The sequence below is a fragment of the Choristoneura fumiferana genome, chromosome 12 (genome assembly GCF_025370935.1).
Source record: "Choristoneura fumiferana chromosome 12, NRCan_CFum_1, whole genome shotgun sequence".
Taxonomy (NCBI): domain Eukaryota; kingdom Metazoa; phylum Arthropoda; class Insecta; order Lepidoptera; family Tortricidae; genus Choristoneura; species Choristoneura fumiferana.
The window spans coordinates 12,758,699-12,785,003 of record NC_133483.1 but is presented as its reverse complement, the minus strand read 5'-3'; the positions used below and the strand labels follow the sequence as shown (position 1 = coordinate 12,785,003).

The window sequence follows — 26,305 nt, the reverse complement described above, 5'->3', positions numbered from 1 at the left end:
ATCGAGCAACCACAGTCTTGTGTAGTCCCGTTTTATTCGGAAAAAAAGGGAGGACTAAAGTTTTCGAAAGACAAAACTGTCTCAAAACACAGACATTCATTGCCTCTTATCGAATAATTGCCATAATTAATTTCAGGTAACGCAAAATATTCACAAAATTATTTTAATTATAAATAAACCCGCGTAGCCTAGCTCCCCCAAAAACTATGAGATTTGACATTCGGAGACCTCACGCTACACTAGCGCATCTAGCGGCGAATTCATACTAGAGAGAGCCATACGGCATAGGTACCGAATCACTTACGGTACTATTCAATGGAAAAAATCAATTGTGTAAACAAATGTGGTGACTGACATTGACACTTGACTGACGACTGGCTGACTGATTGACTGACGTTGGCTCTAGTGATGTGAAAGCTCTTTAAGATACTTCAATCAGCAGTAAATAATTATTTTGAATTTACTCATATTTCATTATTTAATGTAATCCCTAAGTTTAATTTTTAAAAATGGCGAATCACGTATTCTCTTAGTCCTGTTTAAGAGTCATTCACAATGTTTCCATGTCCCTTTTAACTTAAAATGTTTAATAGCATTTTCAAGAAGTTTTAGAATTATATCTTCAAATATATACCTAACGTTTCTTCCATACAAACTTACACTTCATGTTCAAAACTTACACTCCCCTTTATACCCCTTTAAGGGTAGAATTTTTAAAATGGTGAAACATGTACTTCAACTATATTTTTTGTCGTATATTTTCCCCAAGGTTTATGATGGAGTATTTTAGAATTTAAAGGGTCAGTTAAAATATGGATTAATTTAGATTTTTTTTGCTGCTTAAGTAGCGTAGTAGAAAAAGCCAACCTGAGATATGTGTGCATAGAAGAAATTTGTATCTTGACTCCTGTCCAACGGTGGTGTAGGGGTTATAGTACGCAGTACGGATTGCTGAGGACCTAGGTTCGATTCCCAGCCCTGGTCTCTTTTTCTGGTTTTTCTGTGCATCCATGTCTCAGATTGTATTTTCGATATAATTTAGAAGAGGCATTTTTAAATTTACATAAGACAGGGAAATGAGAGTAGACACAGGGAAGTGATTCAAAATGATTTTTTGGTCCAACAATGGACTCCACAGTAAATATGATACTAGTAAATAGAAATGTACATAATTTCTACTAAAATACTATTTTATCGTCCAACTAGAGTGTTTACCCGCGGCTTCGCACACGTAAATCATTAGGTCCAGCAGCTGAATACCGGGATTTTTAAAAATTGCCGTGGGAATTCCCGAAAATTAAATCGTTGTTTTCATTGACATTACATTAAAAACAATCATGGTCAAATTTCATGACTCTAAGCCCAGCGGTTATTAGTTCGAAAGTTATCCCTATCTCGTGGGAATATCGAAATAAAAAGTAGGCTATGTTTTATTCCAGATGTCAAACTATCTACATACCAATTTTCATGACTCTAAGCTGAGCGGTTGTTATTTCAAGATTTTATGTTGTAATCCAGGTTATCCAACTTTTCGCCAAATTTCATCCAAATCCGTCCAGCCGTTTCAGCGTGAAGAAGTAACAAACATATTCACTCACTCACAAACTTTCACATTTATAATATTAGTAGGATTAGTAGGATATAGTAGGAAGTAGGATAGTAGTATAGGATTAGAAACCTTTATAAACCTTCATTAAATAGTGTAACTTAACACAAATAATTAATATCTACGAATAAATTAATTTGCAGAGCCAGCCATAATTATCGGTAGGTAAGGTTGGTTCAGTCAAATAATTAATTTTGTTGGTACAGCACTAACTTTCCAGAGACTAGACCGACCATAGACCAACTTCGGTGAAGAAAAAATTATCATGTCAATTTGACAAATATAACGGATTTTCGTCTTCCAATTAATTCTATAAAATAAACATATTTACACGATTATTTAATGATAAAATGGTTGTTAAAAACAGTGGCGAGGTCATTGAGATGTGAATATGATCGGGATTGGCGTTCAAATGCAAGTAACTACGGAGTAATCGTGAAAAATTGCTTTGTTTACACAATTGATTTTTTCCATTGAATAGTACTTTAGTCAATCGCGGGCCCGATCGGATCTTGTTTCGAATTGGATTTAGGTGGGTGGCCGCTGGTTTATCGCTGTTATACGTTATATCTATATATATAGATATAGATCGATACTGTCACTCACGTTGTTTAAGGACACGCCGCAGAAATCTGGTGAGCCCTGAGCGGCCATAAGGCTGACATCAAAGCTCAGTGACTCTGAGCCGTTGCCCTGTGCCATGCACGCCGGCGTCCTGGAAAATTAAAAAGTACATTGAAGTTCCTGACGAATAAAAAAACGAGCAAAAAAGTGCATTTCATAGTTAGTACGTACTAGGCTAGCATAGCACAATACCTAATATACCTACTCGTATTATCTGTGATAAGTACGCAGAAAGATAAATATTCCTTTCGTTCATTCGTTCCTAAGAAAATAGCTTTTACAAACCAACACAGACAAAAAAGTGTTTCATTAACGGGGCTATTATTACAACTTTCATTTAGTTTCACCTGTCCCGTTGTCTGTCTGTCTGTCTGTAATCAAATCTTGCAAGCTAAATTCGACCAACTTCCGGTAGTTGGATTGACTTGAAATTTGGTATACTTATGTAAATTGCGTGACAATACAATAATCTGATAGTGACACCTTCAGTCACATATTTTTGGCCTGTGTGGTAATTTGTTACTGTAACTGGAAAATTTACTCAGAATAAAGCAATTTCAGAACAAGATTGGTTTTTTGGAATCTTTTTGTATTTTTATTTCTATTCCAAATTTTTTGTTACTTTTACGGTCATCCCGTAATTTAAACCCATATCGAAAATACAAACTGAAATATAGATGCCACCACTGGACCAGTGGTGTAGTGGTATAGCACGTGGCACGGAATGCCGAGGATCTGGGTTCGATTCCCAGCGCTGGTCTTAATTTTCTGGTTTTTCTATGCATCTTTACTTCAGTTTGTATTTTCGATAATATCAGAACAGTCAAATAAATATACAAATATACGAGAAAACTAAGAGCCGTCCCCTTTAGTGTAAAACGAGCGTTGTTGTGGTTGATTATATTTTTATCTGTATTTCATAAGACATTTTAATGAGCATTTTGATGTGTTAGGCCCTAACAGTAAGGGTGAGCGTGAGTATTAACAATCTATTTATTTTACCTGAATTCTCTTGCGTGTGCCACTCCATAGAACGGCTGGTTAAAGTGGATCTTGACGGACATGACTCCAGTCTTGCACGTCGCCGACACCACCGGAGAAAACTCTGTGCTGCCTTCTGCATTCTGAAAATAGGAAATTTGTTAATACTTGTATAAAAAACTAGCCAAGAGCGAGTTGGACACGCCCAAAATGGGTTCCGTAGTCATTACGAAAAAAAATAAGTATTATATTACTAAGGATTTCGTATTTTATACGGAATCTTCCAAGTTTAGGTATACTTATTTTATACCTTTGGCTGCTATTTACTCTTAAACTACTAATTAAATTCTCAAGCAAAATTAGCCGTTATAGTTTTCCTTGTAAGTTTGATAAACTTACTACCATCCTGAATTTTTTCAAAGTTTTCCACCCCCCGGTTTAGATTTTAGAGGGGGGGCGGACGACGCTCGATTTTAATGAAAATTTGCACTTTAAAGTTAAGTATTTCGCAAACAAATCACTGAATAGAAAAATCGTCTTAGCAAACCCCTAATGGTTATAAAAAACCGATCCAATGACACCCCACACCACACTATAGGGTTGGATGAGAAAAAAAATCACCCCACTATGTCTATGGGAGGTACACAAAAAACAATTTTTTTAAAATTTTTATTGTACAATTTTGTCGGCAGTGTTTACATATACCTATATCCGTGCAAAATTACAACTTTCTAGCATTGATAGTCCCTGAGCAAAGCCGCGTACGGACGGACAGACAGACAGACAGACAGACAGACATGGCGAAACTATAAGGGTTCCGTTTTTGCCATTTTGGCTCCGGGACCCTAAAAAGGATCCCGAATAACTCCCGCGTCATCAATATAGCGCTAGAGTATGATTAAAGTATTTCCCACTTTTGCAGAAAAGTGCATAGAGATTATCGGTACCCACCGATATGCAGTCTAAGCGCATTCGATTTAAAACTTATTCTTTACTTAGGCATCAGGCTCCACTGTACCTCTAATAATGTAAAGTGATCCCTATGTGTAAAGGTTTAATAGTACTAACTTATCTGAAAAACTTCAGTTGCGTCAAGTAATTGCACCAATTTGTCACCCATCCATGTTTCACTATACATAATGTAGGAACGGTTGCATACAAGGACTTCCTGTACTTTGTGCGTCCACTTTCCTTATACGGACAATGCACGCAATGTCTGCATACACAGTTTTATTCACTAACACCTTATGTGCGTGTGTGAGTAATTGGGCATTTTGACTAACGTTTATGGTATTCGATTACTAATTTATTTGTAAAACAACATGTATTTAAGAAGTTCCGGGTTCCTATCAACAGAAGTTTTTGCGAATTGCTTGTTGTAGTAGGTTGTAGCATATATTGAATAAATATATTTTGAATTTGAAGTTCATATCACTAAATATAATACATGTTTGAGAGTCAGAAAATTACTGGTACAACAATTTAAATAATTCTACTAAGCTCGCTGGTTTAGTCGTTCTGTTTTTTTTTATTCGACTGGATGGCAAACGACCAAGTGGGTCTCCTGATGGTAAGAGATCACCACCGCCCATAATCATCTGCAACACCAGGGGTATTGCAGACGCGTTGCCAACCTATAGGCTTAAGATGGAATACCTCATTTGCCAGTAATTTCACCGGCTATCTTACTCTCCACGCCGAAACACAACAGTGCAAGCACTGCTGCTTCACGGCAGGATTAGCGAGCAAGATGGTGGTAGCAATCCTGGCCGACCTTGCACAAGGTCCTATCACCTGCAAGAGCTGTTGGAGTAAGAGGTGGAATGAGAATAAATTAGCTTTATTTTCTTTTCCATGTTTAGATAAAACTATTAAAAGAGCTGGATATTTGTTGCATTTGTCTGAAGGTAACGGTGCACATCATACACAATAAGGAAAACTTTGATTTGAATGCATAATAGGACAGTTAATGTGCGGGTAAATACTTGGTCTATGTTAACGAGCAAACCGTTACGACACAGAAAGATACTACAATTCATAAATCTGACACAACAAATCGTTGTTCTTTGCGCGTAAGACAGTTCAAAGGCAAAGCAAGATTTATAGTAAACCATGTGGCTTTAACAACAAGTTTTGCTTGCAATTAAATTAGGTTTCATGCAGTTTCGAGTAAGAATCATCAATTGCCGTACTTAATTTCACTTCTCAGGAAAGTATTAGAGCTTGAAAAGCCTCTTCAGCATACTGTACGCTGATGAACTGCGTAACATTGATAGCAGTCCGGAAATTACGTTTTCACCTCAGCAGCTCAAACAGGCAGGTTTTGCTATGAAAAACCAGTGAGCAAAATCGCATTTTGCTCACTCCGTGAGACAAAGTAGCTTTTTTCTTAAATGCTGAGGATAGTGCTGTATCCACTCACTGAATTCCAAATATTTGAACTTGGCTTTGATCTGTCTGTGAAAGCACTTCAATATGAAAAAAGCGAGAGCTAAAATCAAATCGATACTAAGTTCTGTAGGCCTAATAAGAAACGAACAAACGTTCGGATGGGTACACATATACAAAATTGCTTGGTGCATTACTAAAGGGATTTAGTAGCACCTATTGTTCGAAGCTTGTACGGTGATTTTCTCAAATATAAACTAAAAAACTACAAAGATAAATTAGCAAACAAAACGGGCATAATGAACGAATATCCCGCTCAAATTTACTTTTTTGCAAGTTTTTTTTAACTTTTTAGTTAAGCAAGAAGCATTATACCAACCTAATAAAAAATACTGTGTCAACACACATTTGCTAAAGGTCAACCTTTAACATTAAAATATGTCAATAACGAATTAAATTGAAAAAAAAAAAAAACGAACGATTCGAACTGATCTGATGTTGAAGCCGCAAGGTAGGCAACGGAACTCTGTTATAAAACAACGGAACTAAGCCGTGTTTGGGCTTCATGGAATCGGTGGGAGATGTACGTTGGCTACGAATCACTAAAAAGTTATAAATAAAGAAGTTTTTTAACAAAAAAGTAAAACCGACTAGAAAAAAATAAAAAAATAACAAAACATGGAACCGACTACAAAACCCTTGAAAATATTTTTTTAGGTAGGTACCTACTAGCTCGAAGTCGGTGACTCAGCACGACCCAGCAGGATCGATTGAAACCCATAGTATGTAGGTGAGGTAGACGACTATTGTTCCATTTCTGCTGGCTCGTGCTGTGGTACCGACTTCAAGCTAGTAGGTACCTACCTAGAAAAATATTTTCAAGGTTTTTGTAGTCGGTTCCATGTTTTGTTTTTATTTTTTTGGAGTCGGTTTTACTTTTTTGTTAAGAATTTTCTTTTAATAAAATCGTTCCGTATAGGTACTGCCTATTTTTTAAAGTTGGATCAAATATTTGTCAAATTGAATGAATTTGCGAGTAATCTATTTATATTCATGTCTCAAACAATAGAAATCCTAATAAAATCATATTTAAAGGTTTATTTTTATTAAAAAAATATACGTTTATTGTTCCACCTTTTTAATGACCCAAAGATGAGGTTTTTTGCAGTATTCAAAAGTATGATGTTACGAGTATGAGATTTGTATCGTACCTACTCGATACCTTTTCGTTCCATATTCAAAACCTGTCTACTTACCGGAGACCTTTGATCGTTGTCTGGCATTCTTATGTGACTTTTTAAAGATGTAATGGCGACGGTATGAATCATTATTGAGAAAAAGTTTCAAATATGTTTAAGTAAGTGCTATATTTATTTCTTAACAGTCGGATTATATTTTAAAGTTTTTGATATTTTTTGTCTTCTAAATATATGTGGTTTTATTTTAACCTTTAATTTAAATGTTCTCGATGCTCAGGTGAAAAGTTGTATGTGTCACACGAGACCAAAGTTTTTTTTGCATCTCGTGTGTTTGAATCCCTCGCTGATCTCAGGATTCTAACCTAGAATCATTCGCTATCGCTCGTGATTCAAGTGTAGAATCCTTCGCTTACTCGGGATTCAAAATCAAAACTCGCACCAAAAAACGACTGCTCTCTTGTTGCAAAAATAACTATTTATGGTTAAATATATAATTTGATAGTTTTGTTGCGTCGTGTCCTTGTGTCGTGTCCAAATATTAGAAGTAGGTACTCGTATTTGGTGCAAATTGAAACCAAATAACCCAGTTTATTTGTTTGTCAATTCACGTTATTTTTAAATCACGATTTGCATGCATTCTTGATTACTTATGAATGTCTACTCATACTAAATTAAAAGTCTGATTAACCATTATTTCGTAGTTTCAAGCCATAAATTAAGTGAAAAAAGTAAAAATGTTAAATTCTTCTTTAAAGAAATAATTCAAGGTGTTTTAAAATTAATCTGCAATATTTCAGCAGACGATGGGGTTAGTTTGACTGAAGACCCCTGTAAAGGTTTTTCATTGGAGTTTGTGATCAAAAAGATAGTCACCGCCTCTGACGCGGTAGACCTTAATTAAACTTGACCAGTATGGAAACATTTGTCAAACACAAATTAGAAATTCTGAAAAAAATGCGTGTTCTATTAAACTAACTCAATCACCTGCTTAAAATTCCAATTAATAAAAAAAAAACTTGTATATGACCACATATACACAAGTACGGAACACACAACACACAAGTATGGAAAGAGCACGTGGAGAAGTAATGCGAAAAAGAATGCACTACTGTCTTTCTGCCTGGTAAAGTCGAAGTCGAACTTTATCATGCTAAATTTCTGAGGAAATCTTATTTTGTGAGGAAATAAAACTCCGATATAGTTTAAAATCCAGAAACGAACTCTGCATGTTGGTGGGTATAAAGGCCTAATTTGGGATAAGTACTTATGTATATTGTACTGATGTAATATGGTCAGTACCTATATTTAGGATATCATTGGTTTTATATCTATACTCGCATCAATATCCCCGAGAGAATAACCCACCGGAACGGGCGACTGTTAGCAGTGCCGCGGCGGTTGGCGCTGCTTGATATAAATCCGCGCGTCTTGGGCCGTGGGCTTTACAAACGACTACCCGTAGACTTTTGTATTTAGCGTACTATACATTATTTTATTAAGTAGATATTTTTGATTCGTTTTTAAATTCCTTATGATAAATTACAATACAATACAATACAAACACTCTTTATTGTACACCAGAAATAGTAAGCGATACAGAAAACAGATACACAGAAAGAATTACAAGGTAAGCAATAGGCGGCTTAAATTAATTACCTGTTATGTGTTTATAAAATTATATCAATCTGTCTTACCATCTATGAGCTATCATCTCGTTGCCGACCGTACAGAATATGCAGCTGCAAAATGATAGCGGAATCAAACTGTAGGTACAGTTTAGCGAGGTATCATAAATCGACGAGTTAAAGGCGGAGCGTGGTACGAAAGGATTAGGAGACTTAGCCCCAAGGGAAATAGCTATCCCACGCAAGAGAAGTCGCGGGCAGCTGGTAGTTATTCTAATATTTTACTAGTCCAGGAAATAGCCGTAGTTACTCTGACGCAGGCCGCAAGGGTCGCGCCCTCGGGGCGACGAACGCGCACGATTCCATCTACACGATCTGCCTGATAGCTCTTCGGCATTACTCTAAAGTTCAATTTATATCTAGACTCTGAACAATTGATGGCCATTCTTTTGCGAAATCCCTACGGGATCCTGGGGATTTAAAAGGTTGACTCTATCAAACAATGATGTTAAGAGTTTAAATGAGAATTTTGGATACCTACCTAGGATGTTTTACAAGACGTTGTAGTACTTTTATCTTGTAGGGATGTCATAACCAACAATGGTTTATTTGAAAGTTTGTATTAAATCAAATTCAAAATCCCGTCACCTGTTTATGAATCAAAATAAGTCAGCATTAAGTACAATATCTTTTAATAAAAACTTTGTTCAACGCCGTGAGAAAAGCGAATGTTCATTTATTTTCATTAGAGCTCAGGTTGAAGGCTTTAAGGAAAAATTATGAATATAGTCCCGGTCTGGGATAGCGAGATAATGCCCGCCAAGGCTCGCCTCCCGGCCACTTCGGCTACACTGAAGATGATTGCCATTGTTATGATTATGAATCTCACGACCTGTCTTATTCCTTTATCGAACTTTCAGGAAAATCTTAAAAAGGTAGATAAAGCATTTAATACAAAGAGTGATATAGTTTTTTTTGCGCATGTGAATGATAAGTATAGAGTTATTTTTTGTAAAGATGAATATTTATAGTAAACTAGCTTTTGCCCGCGACTTCGTCCTCGTGGGATTTGGGTATCATGCGCTGTTCCCTCGGAAACTGTGCATTTTTCAACGATAAAAAGTAGGCTATGCCCTCTCTGGCCCATAAACTATCTCTATGCCTATGAAGTCAAACGTAAGTAAAGCTTGACAAACGAAATTCCTGCTACAAGGTCATCATCATCATCATCATGTCAGCCGAAAGACGTCCACTGCTGGACATAGGCCTCCCCCAAGGCTCTCCACTCAGATCGGTCTTGTGCTTTCCGCATCCACCGCGATCCCGCGATCTTAACCAAGTCGTCGCTCCATCTTGCTGGAGGTCTACCGACAGCTCGTCTCCCGGTCCGCGGACGCCATTCGAGAACCTTCTGGCCCCATCGGCCATCCGTCCTGCGAGCAATGTGCCCCGCCCACTGCCACTTTAGTTTCGCAATTCTTCGGGCTATGTCGGTAACCTTAGTTCTACTGCGGATATCATCATTTCTAATTCTAACCCGCAGAGAAACCCCGAGCATAGCCCTCTCCATAGCCCTCTGAGTGACTTTGAGTTTTCTCATGAGGCCCATCGTTAGCGCCCACGTCTCAGATCCGTATGTCATCACTGGCAACACACACTGACCAGAAGACTTTTGACTTCAAACACAGTGCTACAAGGTGCTACGAGTAAATGAAGTAAATAGGTCTCTCGCCACGGTTACAAATTGGGCTGAAGGTCGAAAACGATTGAAACCGGCCGCCTTGTCGCTTGCTTCGTACTATTATTGGACGAAGATAACGAATTACCATGAAATCATGCTGCGAGTCAATATTTTCGTTATTGTCATACAATTTGTGTAGAGGCTCGCTATTAGTTCCGTCACATTCGTAAACATGAAGAGCAGTACGAGTATCTTTTGATGATGTGCTTGTTAGATAGTCATCACGTTGTGTTGTAAGTGGCACCTACTTGTTTTTTAAAGTAAGTAAACTGAAAATGACGCGTAAATGGTGTTATCAGGCGCTACCTTAAAGTACAAAAAAAATCAGTATTTTTTTTACTGTACAAATATACTTTTCACTGTACCTACAACAGTTTTCTCTATGTTGTGCACAATGTAAAATAACTCGTACCTATTTTATTAGTATAATAATAGTCGTAATATTTGTTTTGTATAGAGAATTTGCAATGTCGGGTCGTATCATAGCCGGAGTAACGTTGGCAATTGACAATGCAGAGACCACGGGGAGGTCAACGGACGACCACCGGGCCTCAGGTCAAGCGACCGAAAGACGGAATAGATACATTACATGAATATATCTTTGAACTACAACCTTTTTAACTTGCTTGCAAGTTGTAATTCATTGATATGAACCTTTGAAAAGTAACACCTGAATTGATCAATTATTTAACTGTCTCTTAACATGTGAGACGGCAGATAGAATAATTATTATGTTATTTTATAAATATATTTTGTAAAGTAGATGTAAATCTTTTTTTTATTTATTCAACGGGATGGAAAACGAGCAAGTGGGTCTCCTGATGGTAAGAGATCACTATCGCCCATAAACATCTGCAACACCAGGGTTATTGCAGATGCGTTGCCAGCCTAGAGGCCTAAAATGGGATACCTCAAGTCTTACTCTCCACGTCGAAACACAACAGTGCTGCTGCTTCACGGCAGGATTAGCGAGCAAGATGGTGGTAGCAATCCGGGCGGACCTTGCACACCTTACCTTGTAGGTATGCTTGCAATCTAATAGTATTTATCTATCATTCTGCGTAAGTTACCAAATCTGTAAATCTTCTGGGGCAAATCGGTATGGAATGTACCTAGATCCAATTTAGCTATGACAAAATTTAGTCAACATATTAGTCATTCATAACGAAACCTACAATATTGTAATCAAGTAACGAAAGCCGGTCGTATGTAGGCTTGCCGCTTGTCTTGTCGACACAGTGTTGGCCGTATAACCTGTTGTGACAACAATACCCGAACGTTGAAGGCCACTGCTGTACGCACGATTGATATCGTCAATTCGTTAAGCAAGTAAATACCACGAGTTGGGTTTTTTCATAATTACGTATAGTCTATCACTATCAAGATATATGTTTCCTATTCAAGGTAGTTACAGTCAGCAGCGGAAGTAGCTGAACAGTACAGTTAAAGAACTTGTAAGTATCTATATACACACGCTCAACAACAACAGGCTAAAACCTTGTGTTTCATTTACTCGTATTTATACTGCTGACTGTATTTAAATTACGAGTACAAATTGGCCTTAAATATCCCGAGAATGTGCTAAATATGTGTGTGTGTGTGTTACGAGTAGCGAACCTTACATGGCTAGAAAGTTTACTTTAAGTCGAATTTCAATTTGTAGCACATTTATTTTTGTCAGGCAATAAGAATAATTTGGAGCTGTGAAATTGGAAAGAAAGAAAGCTCTTATATGGTGTACTCGTAAATTATCCTCCTTAAATCTCTCTCCTTATCCACATCCTTATCCAATACGAGAAGCGTAGCGTATTACCTGCATACCTTCCCAGTAAGGCGTTGTAATGAACCTAATGATATAACATAGGCAGCGTAGCGCTTGCGCAACTCCGGGGTGCCGTTTATGCCGTGCCGTGCCGCTATTGACTTAACGGTTCTACGTTACATTCAAAATTCTAATCGCAAACAGAATCCCAAAATAAAAGAGTATTATAACTGTTAAGTTTTAGAACTGATGCACGGAGAAAGATGACCCTGTTCTAGTACGCGTTCAAGCATCATTTTAAGTGCATCGACAAAAAGCGGGGTCCATCTAATATTGAACAGTTTGTTCCAATTGAGGGATTTCGGTGTACGCATGACTTGAATTACTTTTTCACGCAGGAAATTGAATACGGTTATTTGCGAGCGTTATACGATATGCTAGCATAGTGCTTGTTACAGTTATGATAATTCGAGGTTCTTAGTGTTGGATTTAAGAACCCTTTAAGGTGAATTACGGGTATTAGATGTAATGATAGGCATCCGTGATCGGTTAGAGCTGACGCTCTGCTCGGGCAGCGACCGATTTGTATGGGGTGTGACTTATTGGCTCGATTGCGAAGTGAGGTGAAGGCCCTCGTGCTGCAACGTTGTTCCTACAATGTGTAAAAGTTACACAAAATAGACTGTGTAAGTGTGTAAGCTTAAGATTTTACGACTTCGGGATTCCTAGCCCACCATAGAATCTTATTTCTTTAATTACCTAATTGCTATTACTTATTCATTTATTCTGATTCCACACGTGCGCGTCTCCCGTCCACCCTGGAATTGCACCCTTAGACTAGGGACCCGAAACAACATTTTAAGCTGCGACCAGCTACATTCAAAGCCTTTATCATAAATGACTTTGCTAAAGTGCCGAGGAAAACCCACTCCATATAAAGCTCACTACGCGTAAATAGTTTAGAGTAAATTACTCTTGCCGCTGAGCGAAATTTGCAAACCGTATTACCGAGATAGGGAACTCATTTGCAAATCCGGTGTATTCTATTAAATAAATTCAATTTGAATCATTTATTTTGATGGTATCGAATTGCTTTCGCCTGTCGAATCATTAAGTTCGGAATTTAAAGATGAGCTCAGGAAGTTACTTTAGTTGTGTCAGGGTGGTAGCGGTTAAGTACGTTTCATATAAACAAGTAAAAACTTGTAGACAGCACGTAAATAAGTGAAAGTGTTATATATTTTTAAGGTGTTAAATAGGTAGGTACATAGTAGGTATGTTCTTTTCTTTTTATATAATTATGGCTACAGCTTCAAATCAGCGCTGCGGTTCCGTACCTCAGCTTTAATGAGCTGCCTGCTCTTTCAGAACTAAGTAATACGTTATTCTTAAATAACTAACTGTATTTTGTTTTTGTCACTTTGTTCATATGCCGAATATATATTTTCTTTCTTTTGTTTACATCAGAAATATGTGCTTTTAAAGAGTTAAATCTAGGTCCTTAAATGTGACGAAATATTGGTGGAAATGTGACAGCCACTTAGACGATCTAATGGTCTTAAGAAGTTATGATTGTTTAGTGAAACGGTCGTCTAACATCATAGTAATGGTGTACATTCTCAGTTTAGCTATAAATATATCATGAAGAACACATAAATTTGATCACATATAAATTTTAATACAGCTAAAAATAATCTGAAGATACGAGTAGGTACGAGAGGGAAGTATCAGGCAAATGTATTAAAAGTGTCAGTTAACTTATCGACTTAACTTTGCCGCACCCCGATTCCTTTTATCCTTTTCATCCTACGCGATATCCTCTTCGATCGTGTACGTACGTGGGTACCTTTCTTCTTTAAAATACGTAGTTTTGCTTAAGCCATGCCCTATTTTAAGTTCACAAACGCGATAATATTATGTAAGTGCAAATTTAAGTTAATTCTGCGACGGCTATTGCGTTTTGATGTAACCGGGCGCTGCGACCGGTTCGGACGGCCCCGATACCTCGCGACGCGACGGTGGGCGAACTCTACCAACATGTGTTGTGGGATTTATGACGTAATACCTACAGAGCAACCTGTTTGACATACTTTATTATTACTTTAGCTGCTAATTGCGGCGTGGGGGTTTGTTTCCGCAGCAGGAGCGAGCAGATCAACGGTATTTTATAGCCTATGTCCGTATTGATATTTTAACCAGTATCTTTTGGTCAAAATGTAGTAATTTTTCAAGTCTACTGGAAGCTTCCCTACTAATAGGATGACTGAAGCGATGCAAGCTATTTTCGTTAATGGCAGTATAATGTCAACATAATGCGATAATAAGATAGGGTACCAAACTCAGTAGGTCGCCAGCGTTCTTGAAGTGTGCTAATGAAAAAGTAACAACTTTGGAGTTGTCAGTTTCGATCACATAATGAACTTCCCACGGAAATAGCAGGTATTGTTGAGATTTAATCCCAGATTGCGTATATGTACAGGAAGTGGTCAATGATGATATACGGCTAGACATTAGCAGAGTGGGTGGGTACTCTAGGATGTGCGTCTATAATGACAGGGCAGGTACGCTGCCTTCCAGAATTGTAAATGCCATTTGTGCAACAAAAGTAATGTCCTGTGTTTATGATTGTGTAGCAAAGGAAGTGTGAAAAATGACAAAAAAGGAAATTTGTTCACGTCACGTCGCACTAACAAATAAGTACCATTTGAGTGTTATTGGAATGTATACACCGTGTTATTTATGATATCCGTTAACATTACCTAAGGGGAAAGCCTAATAGGTCAAATGAAGTTAATTTCTCTAACACACTAGTGGCTAACTCTTACTGTTTAAAAGATAATCAAGAGTTAATATAATTTATTATTAGCAGTAACACAGCGTAAAGGTTCTCAATTTTTTATTTTGTCAAAGTCCATAACTGATTCGTGTTTATTTCACACATATTCAGCAAAAGAAAGTTAAATATGTCAATTTTTTTCATGCCTCTCTTATGTGTCACGTCAATGTCACTAGTCTAGTTTGTTTATTTTCCAATTAACAATGAATGGTAAACTATTATAATGCAAGAAAAAAATTGTATCTTTTTTTTCAATTTCGCGAAAAAGTTAACTATCAGGTAGTTCATATCAATGAACTGAGTCGTCTGCTGAAGTTAACGGATATAAAAAAAACACGGTGTATCTAAACGAAATCTAACCCCTAAATCCACTAAGGAGAATTATCAGTTAGGATGTTGTATTTGAATATACAGATGCTATCAGCGGTATTAAGTTGCGTTTTGATTATGTAAACAATGACCACAAAATACGTTTTTGTATCATGTGATTCCATCTCCATTTTCTACGTACTCAAAAGATCTCAAAAGGCTTTTGTAAAAGTTGAAGATGACGAACGAAGACAATATGTCACAGACACGCCCGCAAATCAGATAACTCGCCGACAGCCAAAACAACTTCCAAATGGTATGACGTGAATAACTTAGTTACATACTCGTATCTATTGAAACATACATTGTCAGGCTCATCTATTGAGTAAGTCGATTTGTGTTTGCACAAGACATGGAAGATGTAATTCGTCGCGGCCGATCATGTAGTTTACAGATAGGTAATATATTTGACTAGGAAAGTTTGGTGAGTCTTCCTAGTATTGATATTGATGTGTAAATTGCTAAACATTTACTTGATTGGAAGCGTTTGGTGGCAAGGTAAGGTATGAAAAGGTGGGTTGGGGCTTCCGCGAGGGATGTTATCGCGATCGACGCGGGGCAATCAGAGCGTTGCGTCCATCGCGCATGCGTAACCAAAGACGCACTATCAATTACACGTTTTAAAAAAATTGGTCAAGTGTGTGTCGGGCCGAGCGCAACAAATGCGCCGTGCGAAAAAAAAATATACTAACATTTTTTACTCGTTAACTTAAAAAGTCTGCTTATCCGTGATGGTTTTCCTTTGAAATTTATCTTTATATTTATAATTATTCTGTACGTGTGCTTGTCACCTAACTCCTCCTAAACGGCTGGATTGATTTAAATTAAATGTTGTGTGGATACTTCAATAGGTTCCTGGATGGTTTGAAAACGCAATTGGACCCGGTAAGTGGCGCTGTTGTCGGTATGTTATCATGTTTAATGTACTGTTTTTTTTGAGCAGGACAACGTCTGCCAGGTCCGCTATATAATAATAATATATGTAATAATATATATTAATTCAGACAACATGATCCAACCTCACCTTACCTTTATAGGTCGCGGGTGAGCAAGGAAATTCTTTTAGTTCATTGATATGGATCTCCGCAAAGTAACGCCTGATTCAATAAACATGATCCATATTTTGCTATATTTTGTAATATTTTCCTTAAGACTATGTTAGTAATTAAGTATTTTGCTAACGGATCTCTAATAATAGCCTATAATAATGATGTTTATTTATTTATTTAATGTATTTAAAATACCTATCCAACGATACCCACAGTTTGGGTTCAGACGAGAAAAAAGTGTAGGGGACGTTATTCCTAGTTACCTTTAAACTGGCGATTCCTGTATATTTTTAGGATTCCGGAGCCAAAATGGCAAAAACGGAACCCTTATAGTTTCGCCATGTCTGTCTGTCTATTAGTCTGTCTGTCTGTTCGTCTGCGGCTTTGCTCAGGGACTACGAGTATCAATGCTAGAAAGCTGGTATTTTGCACGATTTATCGATTTACTGATTTATTTGCAAAATATTCAACTTTAAAGTGCAAATTTTCATTAAAGTCGAGCGTCCCCCCCCTCTAAAATCTAAACCGGTGGGTGGAAAAATTTGAAAAAATTCAGGTTGGTAGGTAGTAAGTATATCAAACTTAAAAGTAAAACTATAAGTAACGGTTAAGTTTTCTTGTCAATTATTAGTAGGTAGTTTAAGAGTAAATAGCAGCCTCAGGTATAAAATATAACGTAAACTTGGTACAAGATACGAAATCCTTAGAAAAATATTACTTCATTTTTTCGTAATGGCTACGGAACCCTATTCTGGGCGTGTCCGACACGCTCTTAGCCGGTTTTTTTTATTTTTGGATCTCGGAAACGGATCTACGAAATTTGCTATGTGGGAGTTTTTGGGACCGAACAATTGACTTAACTGGTCTTATCTCTGGTAAAACGTCTTTTCAAGTTTTAATTCGAGCGAAGCTTATTTGCCCATGTACATATACATAGGGTCCGTTGCCTAGTTGGAAATCAGTTACTGTCCAGCTGACCTAATTTGGCAGACACTCCGATGACTTCTACAGGAAGTAAAGACACGTGTCAAACGAATGTCAGACTCAATATACTTTGGTTTAATCCAGCTTAAATCTGTCACCTGCCTTGAAAAAATTATTGAATGACGAGCTGTAAAATTGTCATACTCGTAATTATTCGCAAAATGTCACCCTCCAACGTTAATTAATTAGCAAAGTAAACAGTCAATTATTATAAAAAAACTCATTTCCATTTGATTTACCTCCGGAATAGACTGTTAGCCGTTAATAAAAAGAGGAAGATGCGGCCTCGACGCCGGCGCAGAGGCCGCGGCCGCAGCGCGCAGGCGCACCACTTAGCTCAAACTTGAACGATTACGTTATTACCATTGACTTAACTAATAACTCAAACACTCGTAATATGTTTGTAGGTAAACTAGTAACATTACAAGCTAGCCCACATAGAACGATAACATCTACATTTTGGGCATTAAGTACATTATGTTTAAAGTTCCGTTTCCTGAGTTACGTTACTACTAAGTAAACTACTAATAGTACTTAATAACGTTAGTAACTAGATCTACTAACGGAGTTTACAGTAAATTATACACATAAAAACTAAAGCTAAACACTATGAATTATTTCTGCTTGGTCAGCACCATATTCGGGACTTAAAGTTACCTGCTATATTACAGAAACGTTATTGTCAAATATTGATACGAAATTTCAACGGGACATCGCTATACCGTTCAATTTTACGCAGTTGTCATATTCACCTTGAATATGGCATAGTTATGCGCCTCACGCGTCGCGTTCCATGTCTTTGCATTTGTCATCGTGTTATGTGATGTCATGCGCAGAGGGCTCTAGCAAGCCACACAGCGTCTTAAAAATTACTTTACGAGTATGTACGGCTATTTTGAATAATATTGGTATCCTGTTATTGCCTGAACCCATTTAACAGTACAATACAATAAAATGACTCTTTATTGTATACCAGAAATAGTAAAGTAAGCTATACAGAAAACAGGTACACAGAGAGAAAATCCCGTTTAACCGTGTCAATCGATACATTTTTACTTAAATTAAAAACCTCGCTATGTGGTCTTAGCTATAGGTGTACCTATTACACAAGGCATTATTTACCATGAAAAAACTTGCAAAAATAATCTACATAAAGCTTTACAGTATAGAGTAAATAAATAATTAATAGCTTTTATTAAAGAAGGATAAAAGATAGACTAGAAAAGTTTTTACTATTTTCTTTTCAGGGATACTACTACCATTTATATAAAGGTTAGATACTACTTCGTATTTTACCGCATGTTGCAGGTAAAAATTCGAGAAGACACTCATACTTAATAATTATCAATATCTTCCCACGGATCCCACACCATTGCTACCTTTACCAGTTACAACGTCGCAGTTATATCGTCGCATATATTACAGTCACCATCATAGCTATATCGGAGCAGTCTAGGTCTATAGCCCTTAATCAATAATTTTTATACACGACAAAATGTGTTGTGGCAGTGGTGAAATATTGATTGTCAATGTCAACAGCCAGCGGCAGTTAAAATAGTTGAAAATCAATATTAAACTTTCTATATTAGTATAGCTTAGGTACTCAAACATTTTTGAATGCGACCGTATTGTCAATCGCATAAGTGAGCGTGCATATATTTTGAGGACCTAGACAGCTTATGTTTGTGATGGCGACTGAACGTGGTAGGTACTCACGGGTGAAGGTGCTTCGGGCCCACCTCGAAAGCAGCTCCAGTCGTAAAGGGAGCTTTTATAGCCTGTTTATATCACAAGCAATAAACGCACAAAAAACCAATTAAGCCTGACAATGCTGACAGCAAGTCATGTTTCTATGCGATTTCAATCTGGATTTGGCTTTCCTTATGGCGAGATCAACGGTATGGTCGCTAGTAAAAAATATTATCATTATTATGCGTGCCCGACCAAAGTGGTCAATGCCATTCGTCTAAGTGATGAAATCTTTAGTTGACATAATTTAGCGACTTTAGTAGTGTTATGTATGAGCGTTGCTATAAGTCACATACGTAGGTAGGTACTAATTATTTGTGCTTCGTAATTTGTTATTATGTTTTTATACTATGTTTTATACATATGGGTTAAAGTTACGAGGTTAGGTTAGATAACGTTACTGCAAATAAGGAACTGCTCAAAAGCATTAGAGGTATAATAATGTAACACACTTTCGTTGCTCTCCTTGAAATATACATAACCGCCAACCTATTAAAGTCAAAAGTAAATTTGTTTTTCTTAGTTAATTTAATTCAAAATTAAGGCAAGGAAATTTATTGCTATTGGATCATTGGAACATTTAAGTATATGTAGTTAGGTCTGGCTAAGGTTTGCGGTATGAGGTTTTTAATAGTGGCTCAATTTGTTAAACTTTTCATGTAAAAATCTGCCGAAATTAGAAAAAAAAAATGTTTGCCGAATGACATCGTGGGATGGACAGATTTTCAATAGCGTTGCGTCACTCTTTAAGGCTGTGTAGATATTTGCTCAGTGAGTCAATTTACGCTTTGAGTCATCATCTGTTCCATGAATGAACGTTTATCACAGTAGGTACCTATTTGTTATTAATTTTAGATATTTATTCATTTACCTCTCTATGTATATCCTCTAGTTAGTCTAGTGTGACTTGCAGTTGGTTGACTTTTTTATGTTTTGTGGTAATTGTGCCATTTTTGAGTTTAAATTTTACCTATCCTGTGTCAATGTGTCTAATCTATAGTATGAAACTTACGTGAAAACTATGTAAGACGAATGTTACAATATCTTAGTAAAGTAAAACTTGTACTAATTATTCACTATTATGTTAACCTTGCATAACAATTTAACGCTTTTGTTGTGATGTTATCAATATTTTTCCTTCAACCGTTTGAAATTGTAACTTCTTAACAGTCGTTAACGTGCGTGGGATGCGTGGGCGCAGCCTTGCCAGCGCCCGCGCCGGCATTGCCGTCAAACTGCAGCCTTATAAGCTGTTCGGGGGCAGGGTTTCGTTGCAAAAGCATTTGAACCATTTGCGTTAATTACCTTGGACAAAAAATATGGACGATTAATTCGTTCTTAAAGATCTTTGGTGAATATAGGTTGGAATTAGTCATTTAGTATTTCCATGTATTTCTTAGAAACTTCTTTTGATACTCAGCTTCATAACAAAACTGTCAACTTTTCTATACATATACATACGTAGAAGAATGGATGATTATTTGAATGTATAATATTTTATCTATACCAGGGTACTAAATACCTCACATACCGTAGTAAACAAGGTATTAATTAAATAACTGAAAACCTCAGACACCCCAAAAATATTTTTTCATTTTAAGTTAGTTGATTACATTCATTGTTGATTATTTTCGAATACCTTCATTATTAAAAAAATATATTCGTGTCTTCTGTTAAGTCTGTAACTCTACTTGATTTCGAACTCTACACTCATAACTTGTATTTGTCAGTTGCGCTATGACTTTTAAGAAGAAAATAAGAAAATCAAACAGACAGCGAAACAGCCAGTATTAAATTATCTAAATAGTATGAAACCTCGCCAAAACATTTAATAGGCGCATGTTGCATTCGTAATTTTTAGACTGGGCACAATAAAAAAAGGGATTTAAAAACGCAAACATAACCTGATTCAAAACATAGCGAAATCGATTCTACTTACGAGACTGAGCAAACTGCTGTCAGGTTTTCAGTTATTTAATTAATACCTTGTATAGTAAGTAAAAATAAAGTAACATGTCTATATCTTTGTTCTTTAGACATATTTTTTATTAGTTATTCTATATATTGATGATTTTGAATATTTTTGTCGATTTAAGACGTTAGTTATCCGGTTTAACTTCCATTTAATATATATTGATACGTCATGATTAAAAATATACTTATGGTATGAGGTTGTCAAAATAGGCTTTGATTTTAAAGCGTGTTGCAATGATTTATTCGACAACAATGCTTTCATTTGTCAAGCTTTCCTCCCCTTATTTGAATATTCCACAGGCTTAGGTCTCAAAGGACGAATATTAAACAATGCCGGCGCAGAGGTGTATATATTATGTAGGAATGTTTGTACAGTACAGCCGCGCAGCTGATCAACCTTCCGAACTTATTAACATATAAGAAATGAGCATCTGTGCCCACCAAATAAAACTACAATATTTGCTGCGTAATCTATTCATATATCCGTCGTTGTTCAGGTAATCAATGGATATAAGCCTAGGTATACAGGTTCTATGAAGACTGGTGCATTTTTGCATCTCAATGCGTGTATTGTTTCGTGGTGTGTTCATACATTATTCATTGCAGGCACCTAATTTTATTTATAATGTTGTCGCAATAGAAGAATATATTGACATTTGCTAAAAAAATAAATTTAAATAACTTTGTAGAGCCATGACTGCTGTTTTAGAACAAGGTCGTATCGATAATTAAATTACGGTATGAAGTCATGAAGTGATAAATCATAAAGAAAGCTATGGTTACGCTAAACGCTCTGGTAAATACGGATGCACTTTCACTTGATTTTCAGACTTGCTCCATTCCTAATTATCCCTCACTAAGCATTTTTAATGAGATTTAATAAAAGCCCTCTGCAAATAAACGCATCGCTATCTATGCCAATCGGTTCGAAGAACATTGTAAACAATAAGTTGTGAAGCAAGTTTGTTCCAACTTTGTACTTAGTTCACGAAAACTTTTAAAACTTTATGACATGTCATATACAACCCTTCAAAAAGCGTAATAAATCCTTGAAGCATAGGTAGAGCAGTTTTAAATTCAAAAATCTTAATACGGCAATTGTGAAGTAGCTCGCCTGGCGTATAGAGCGGACAGTATTGATAATGAGGCATTGCATCAATGATCAGTAGGAACATGGGACACCAACCTGTGAGTTCACGGTTGCAAGGAGCACACTGGCGAAGATACACGTCCCGTACAGCCACATGTTGACACTTGACAGTTGTGGTTGACACTTTGAGCACTTGTATAGTTTGACTGGAAGGCTAACGCGGCATGGCGTACGATCGCGGTGCAGGACGGAGCGCCACTGCGCGCGGAGCCCGCCTTGCGAGAACAACAAACTTTACTTTCTGTGAGAGGCCGTGTCTACACGCAACAGTTCGGGGAGCCTTTAAGCGTGTAGGTCCCCGTGAAAAGTCTTAAGTACGGCAGTTGATTTTTATTTCTGGAATATCTATCTATATTTGGAATTTACAAAAAATACATCGTGGTCTTCATTTATGTTGTATGAAGAACAAACATTTTTGTCTACTAACTTAGTGATTGAGATTTTGGGTTTTACATACAATCCCGTGGGAATATCGGAATAAAAAGTAGATTTTGTGTTTATTTCCCGAGATGTAACTATCTGCTATCTGGGCATTTCTATTTACCGTTGTATCCTGAGTTTATCTCTCCGATTTCAACAAAATTTGGTAGATAGACTCAGTCCATAATTCCGAGCTGGAAAAACATGGCGCGAATTTTTCTGAATATTTTTCGTAACAAAACGGATACATCCATACAATATTTTGGGGACACATCTGGACACTCTGTTTTTCCAGCTTGGATAATCATGGACTGAGTCACCTCCCAAATTTTTTTCAAATCGGAGAGATAGACTCAGGGTACAACGGTAGATAGAAATGCCCATCTAATTAAGATAAGAACTTTTATCCAAATCTGACCAGCTGTTTAAGCGTGAAAGTACACAAACACACACATTAGACAAACTTTCGCATTTATATTACAGAAGGATTTAACAGGTACATGTTTCTAGTAATAAATTACATCAGGTTAAATAGGTACTTAAACATGAGTCCAATTTAGCTAAGCTAATAGGATGAGGTAGAGGTAGAGTTTAAATCAAGCCTTAGTCGTAAATTAGCACTCGTTTTATTGAAACAACAGTAAAATTGTATTTAAAAGTAAGACTACTTCAAGCTTAAGTCCTTACAAGTTGCACAAAGGGAGTAAAAGCCCTTACTGGGTATACGTAGACTCTTATTCAGTATGATAATGTCGTCTAAAAATGTCACTTACACAAAGTCACGTATTTCGGCGTTATTTCTGGAAAAATGAATTTTTCTTTAACTGACCTTTTTTCACCACGTTTGCTTAAATTGTATGAGAAGGATAGGTAATAATGAAATGTTAGTCACGCTGTCTTCACTACGTTAACTAATTTCAAACAAACTATGGATAATATAATACTATGCTATGTACACTATGTACCATCAGCCAAATAAGTGGTCTATCAATTTTTAAACAAGTTCCTATCAAATGAAGATGTCTCTAAAGTCGAACTTTTAAATTGACAGACACGTCTATTGGCATTATTGTTTTATGACACGCAAACGATTATCAACTTTAGGGTGGTAGACCACATATTTGGCTGATAGTACCATAATATAATGTAAAAGATAATAAGTACCAAAGCCACCATAAATAAAAATTGATAGTATAGCTTGAAATTATGAGGGTGATGAGACATAGTCACGCTGTCTTCACTACGTTATCGAATTTCAAACAAACTATGGATAATATAATACTATGCTGGTACTAACGGGTATAAAATAAGCGTTAATTTGTACATAGGCAAAATTCCGTACAAAATTAGTTTTCCTCGCCATTTTTATTTTTTTTTAATATGTGGATAAGTGCGAGTCGGATTGTAATTTTAATTAAACTTCCTTTTCACCAAGTTTAAATATATACTCACCGGGACAAAATTTAGCCCACTCTACATACAAAATTACCTATTACTGCATACAATTGGGGGCCAAATTTTTTGGCGCTCAGTATATAATGTCGGCGGCTGATCGTCAAATTCATATCGTGAAATGGCGCCATTTCATGAATTGACTAAGGGACATCCGCTATATCGTTCAAAACTCGCCGTTTAACGATTTTCCTAGTGACGTAAAGGCAGATCATGAAATTCCTAGGCATATCATGAAAAGCCGCCATTTAGTGATTTAGCCAGTTTAGGCAGATCTTGAAATTCCTAGGCATATCATGAAACGCCGCCATATCGGTTCTGGCACTTCGCCGGCAACTACCGCGGCACGCTCGCTTCACTCGGTCGGCTCCTGCATTGTGGTCGCAACTCATACTAACTACTCCTCGCTTCGCTGTCAAGAGCTAGGAATATCGACGAATGCGTTAATCTAATCGATCCGTATTGTTTCTCAGGCACATCGTGATATGCCTGATCAACTTTTAGGCATATCATGAAATGGCGCCAATTCACGATATGCCTAGGAATTTCGTGATCTGGCGGATTTTACGATCGGCCGTCGACATATACACATGACTAGATATTCTTATTAGAAATGGAAATCAGTCAGTGTTGGACTTTTTCCTTATTGGAGTTAAAAGTTAGTCAACGGTAGCATCCCGTAGATTTTGATAGAAGATAGATAGATAGATAGATATAATCTTTATTATCTTTGACACAGTTTTTGTTTAAATACATGCTACAATAGGTTTGTGTGTACTAAGAATCTCCTTTTTGTGCTATTGAAAGATACATCAGGCCTTAATGTTTGATATTAATTTAAACACGATAATTTTATTCGTTCGTAAGAAAATTATGGTGATAGATAGTTACATAGACCCATGCACAAACAGACCGAGAATGACACTTCATTCACTATCCTTCCTATAATAAGGCTTCCATTTTACAAGCTATTATTTAACTTGCTATGTTTCATGCTTGTATTTCTATTTGAGCTACAATACCCCGAAAATTATAAATATATATATCACTTACAAATGATAACGTCCTTTTGTTCAACAATAGTTTTTTTCGCTTTTTTATTATAAAAAAAATGTATTAATTCTAGCTTAAGTGTGAACGCAGGCCCGGCACGCAACAGCGCGCGACCAGCGCCGGCGCACGTTACGACACACCTACGCACACACAGGTACACGCACACTCGCGCAGAGCAGGTATAACAACCGCCATCAGATCCATCTGATTATCCTGCTTTTTAGGGTTCCGGAGCCAAAATGGCAAAAACGAAACGAAACGAAAAAAAACCCTTTTAGTTTCGCAATGTCTGTCTGTCTGTCTGTCCGTCGAGGCTTTGCTCAGGGACTATCAATGCTAGAAAGCTGTAATTTGCACGGATATATAGGTTAACTATGCCGACAAAATGGTACAATGGGTAATTATTGAGGTGTAAGATAAATGTTACAGCAAATAAAAACACATTTTTGATGGGTCTGTTTTATTTTAACAAAGGATATGTACCGATAAGATGCTTTATATTATAAGAGATCGATAATTTATTTTGGTTAAAAAAAGCAAAATCCAATTTGAACGGTAACGAAATGAGCATCGAGACCACGAAAAAGCACATTTGTTTATTTTAAAATCTTATAATTGTACTATTTGAATGAAAATCGGATCATAATGAGAAAACGAATAGCAATTATTTAATTAATCAGGTATCAAACGAAAATAGACAATCGATATCTATATAAAAAAAAATAAAACGACCACGAAAATGACGACTTCAAATTGTCTTTTGTAACTTTTAAAATACTATCTAGAATTACTTATTAAAGTAAGATTAATAACTTAACTCACAAACCAAAACAGTTGTTTCAATACCTTCCCCCCCCTTTGCAGTCTACGGTAAATCCAGAACGAAATATTATGTTACAACAAAATGCTCCTGTAAATGACGAAGTTTTCTTTTAATATTTAGATATATACATTTCACACGTACATTCAGGGCAAAATAATTCTGAACTTCTCGCCAGTTAACAAAATTGGCGACGCACTGGTCATAATTCCTTAACCACACCTGTGAGCAAATGGTGTTACGGTCAACATTCTTCGTTTAAATCTGAATTAAATCATAAACGGCATAAACATACACTGTAAAAAGCAGAAAATTCTATAAAAAGTGTTCTGTAATTTTCTACTTGTAGGGAAAATCATCTTTTCGTGGTTCTTTAATCAGTTTCGTGGCCCATAGGACCACGAAAGAGACCACGAAATTGTAAAGCTCTTACTTTCGCGTCTGCAGTAAATATCCTATATTTTGAAGCAAATGAACATCATTATTGAATAACTAACTGCAAATGACACAGACCAGTAACATT

General features: G+C 36.6%; 1 protein-coding gene across 2 annotated transcripts in view; it reads right to left on the bottom strand.

Annotated features, from left to right (window-relative positions):
* Window positions 1-22,255, bottom strand: part of LOC141433374 (uncharacterized) — a 31,755-nt gene extending 9,500 nt beyond the window's left edge. For both annotated transcript variants that reach the window (XM_074095391.1, XM_074095392.1), the window contains exons 1-3: window positions 22,074-22,255; window positions 3,233-3,354; window positions 2,213-2,321 (exon numbers count right to left, since the gene is read on the bottom strand). In XM_074095391.1, coding sequence (XP_073951492.1) covers window positions 2,213-2,321; window positions 3,233-3,354; window positions 22,074-22,133 — 291 coding nt within the window. In that variant the 5' untranslated portion in view covers window positions 22,134-22,255. The remainder of the gene's footprint in view (window positions 1-2,212; window positions 2,322-3,232; window positions 3,355-22,073) is intronic.
* Window positions 22,256-26,305: the final 4,050 nt, after the last annotated feature.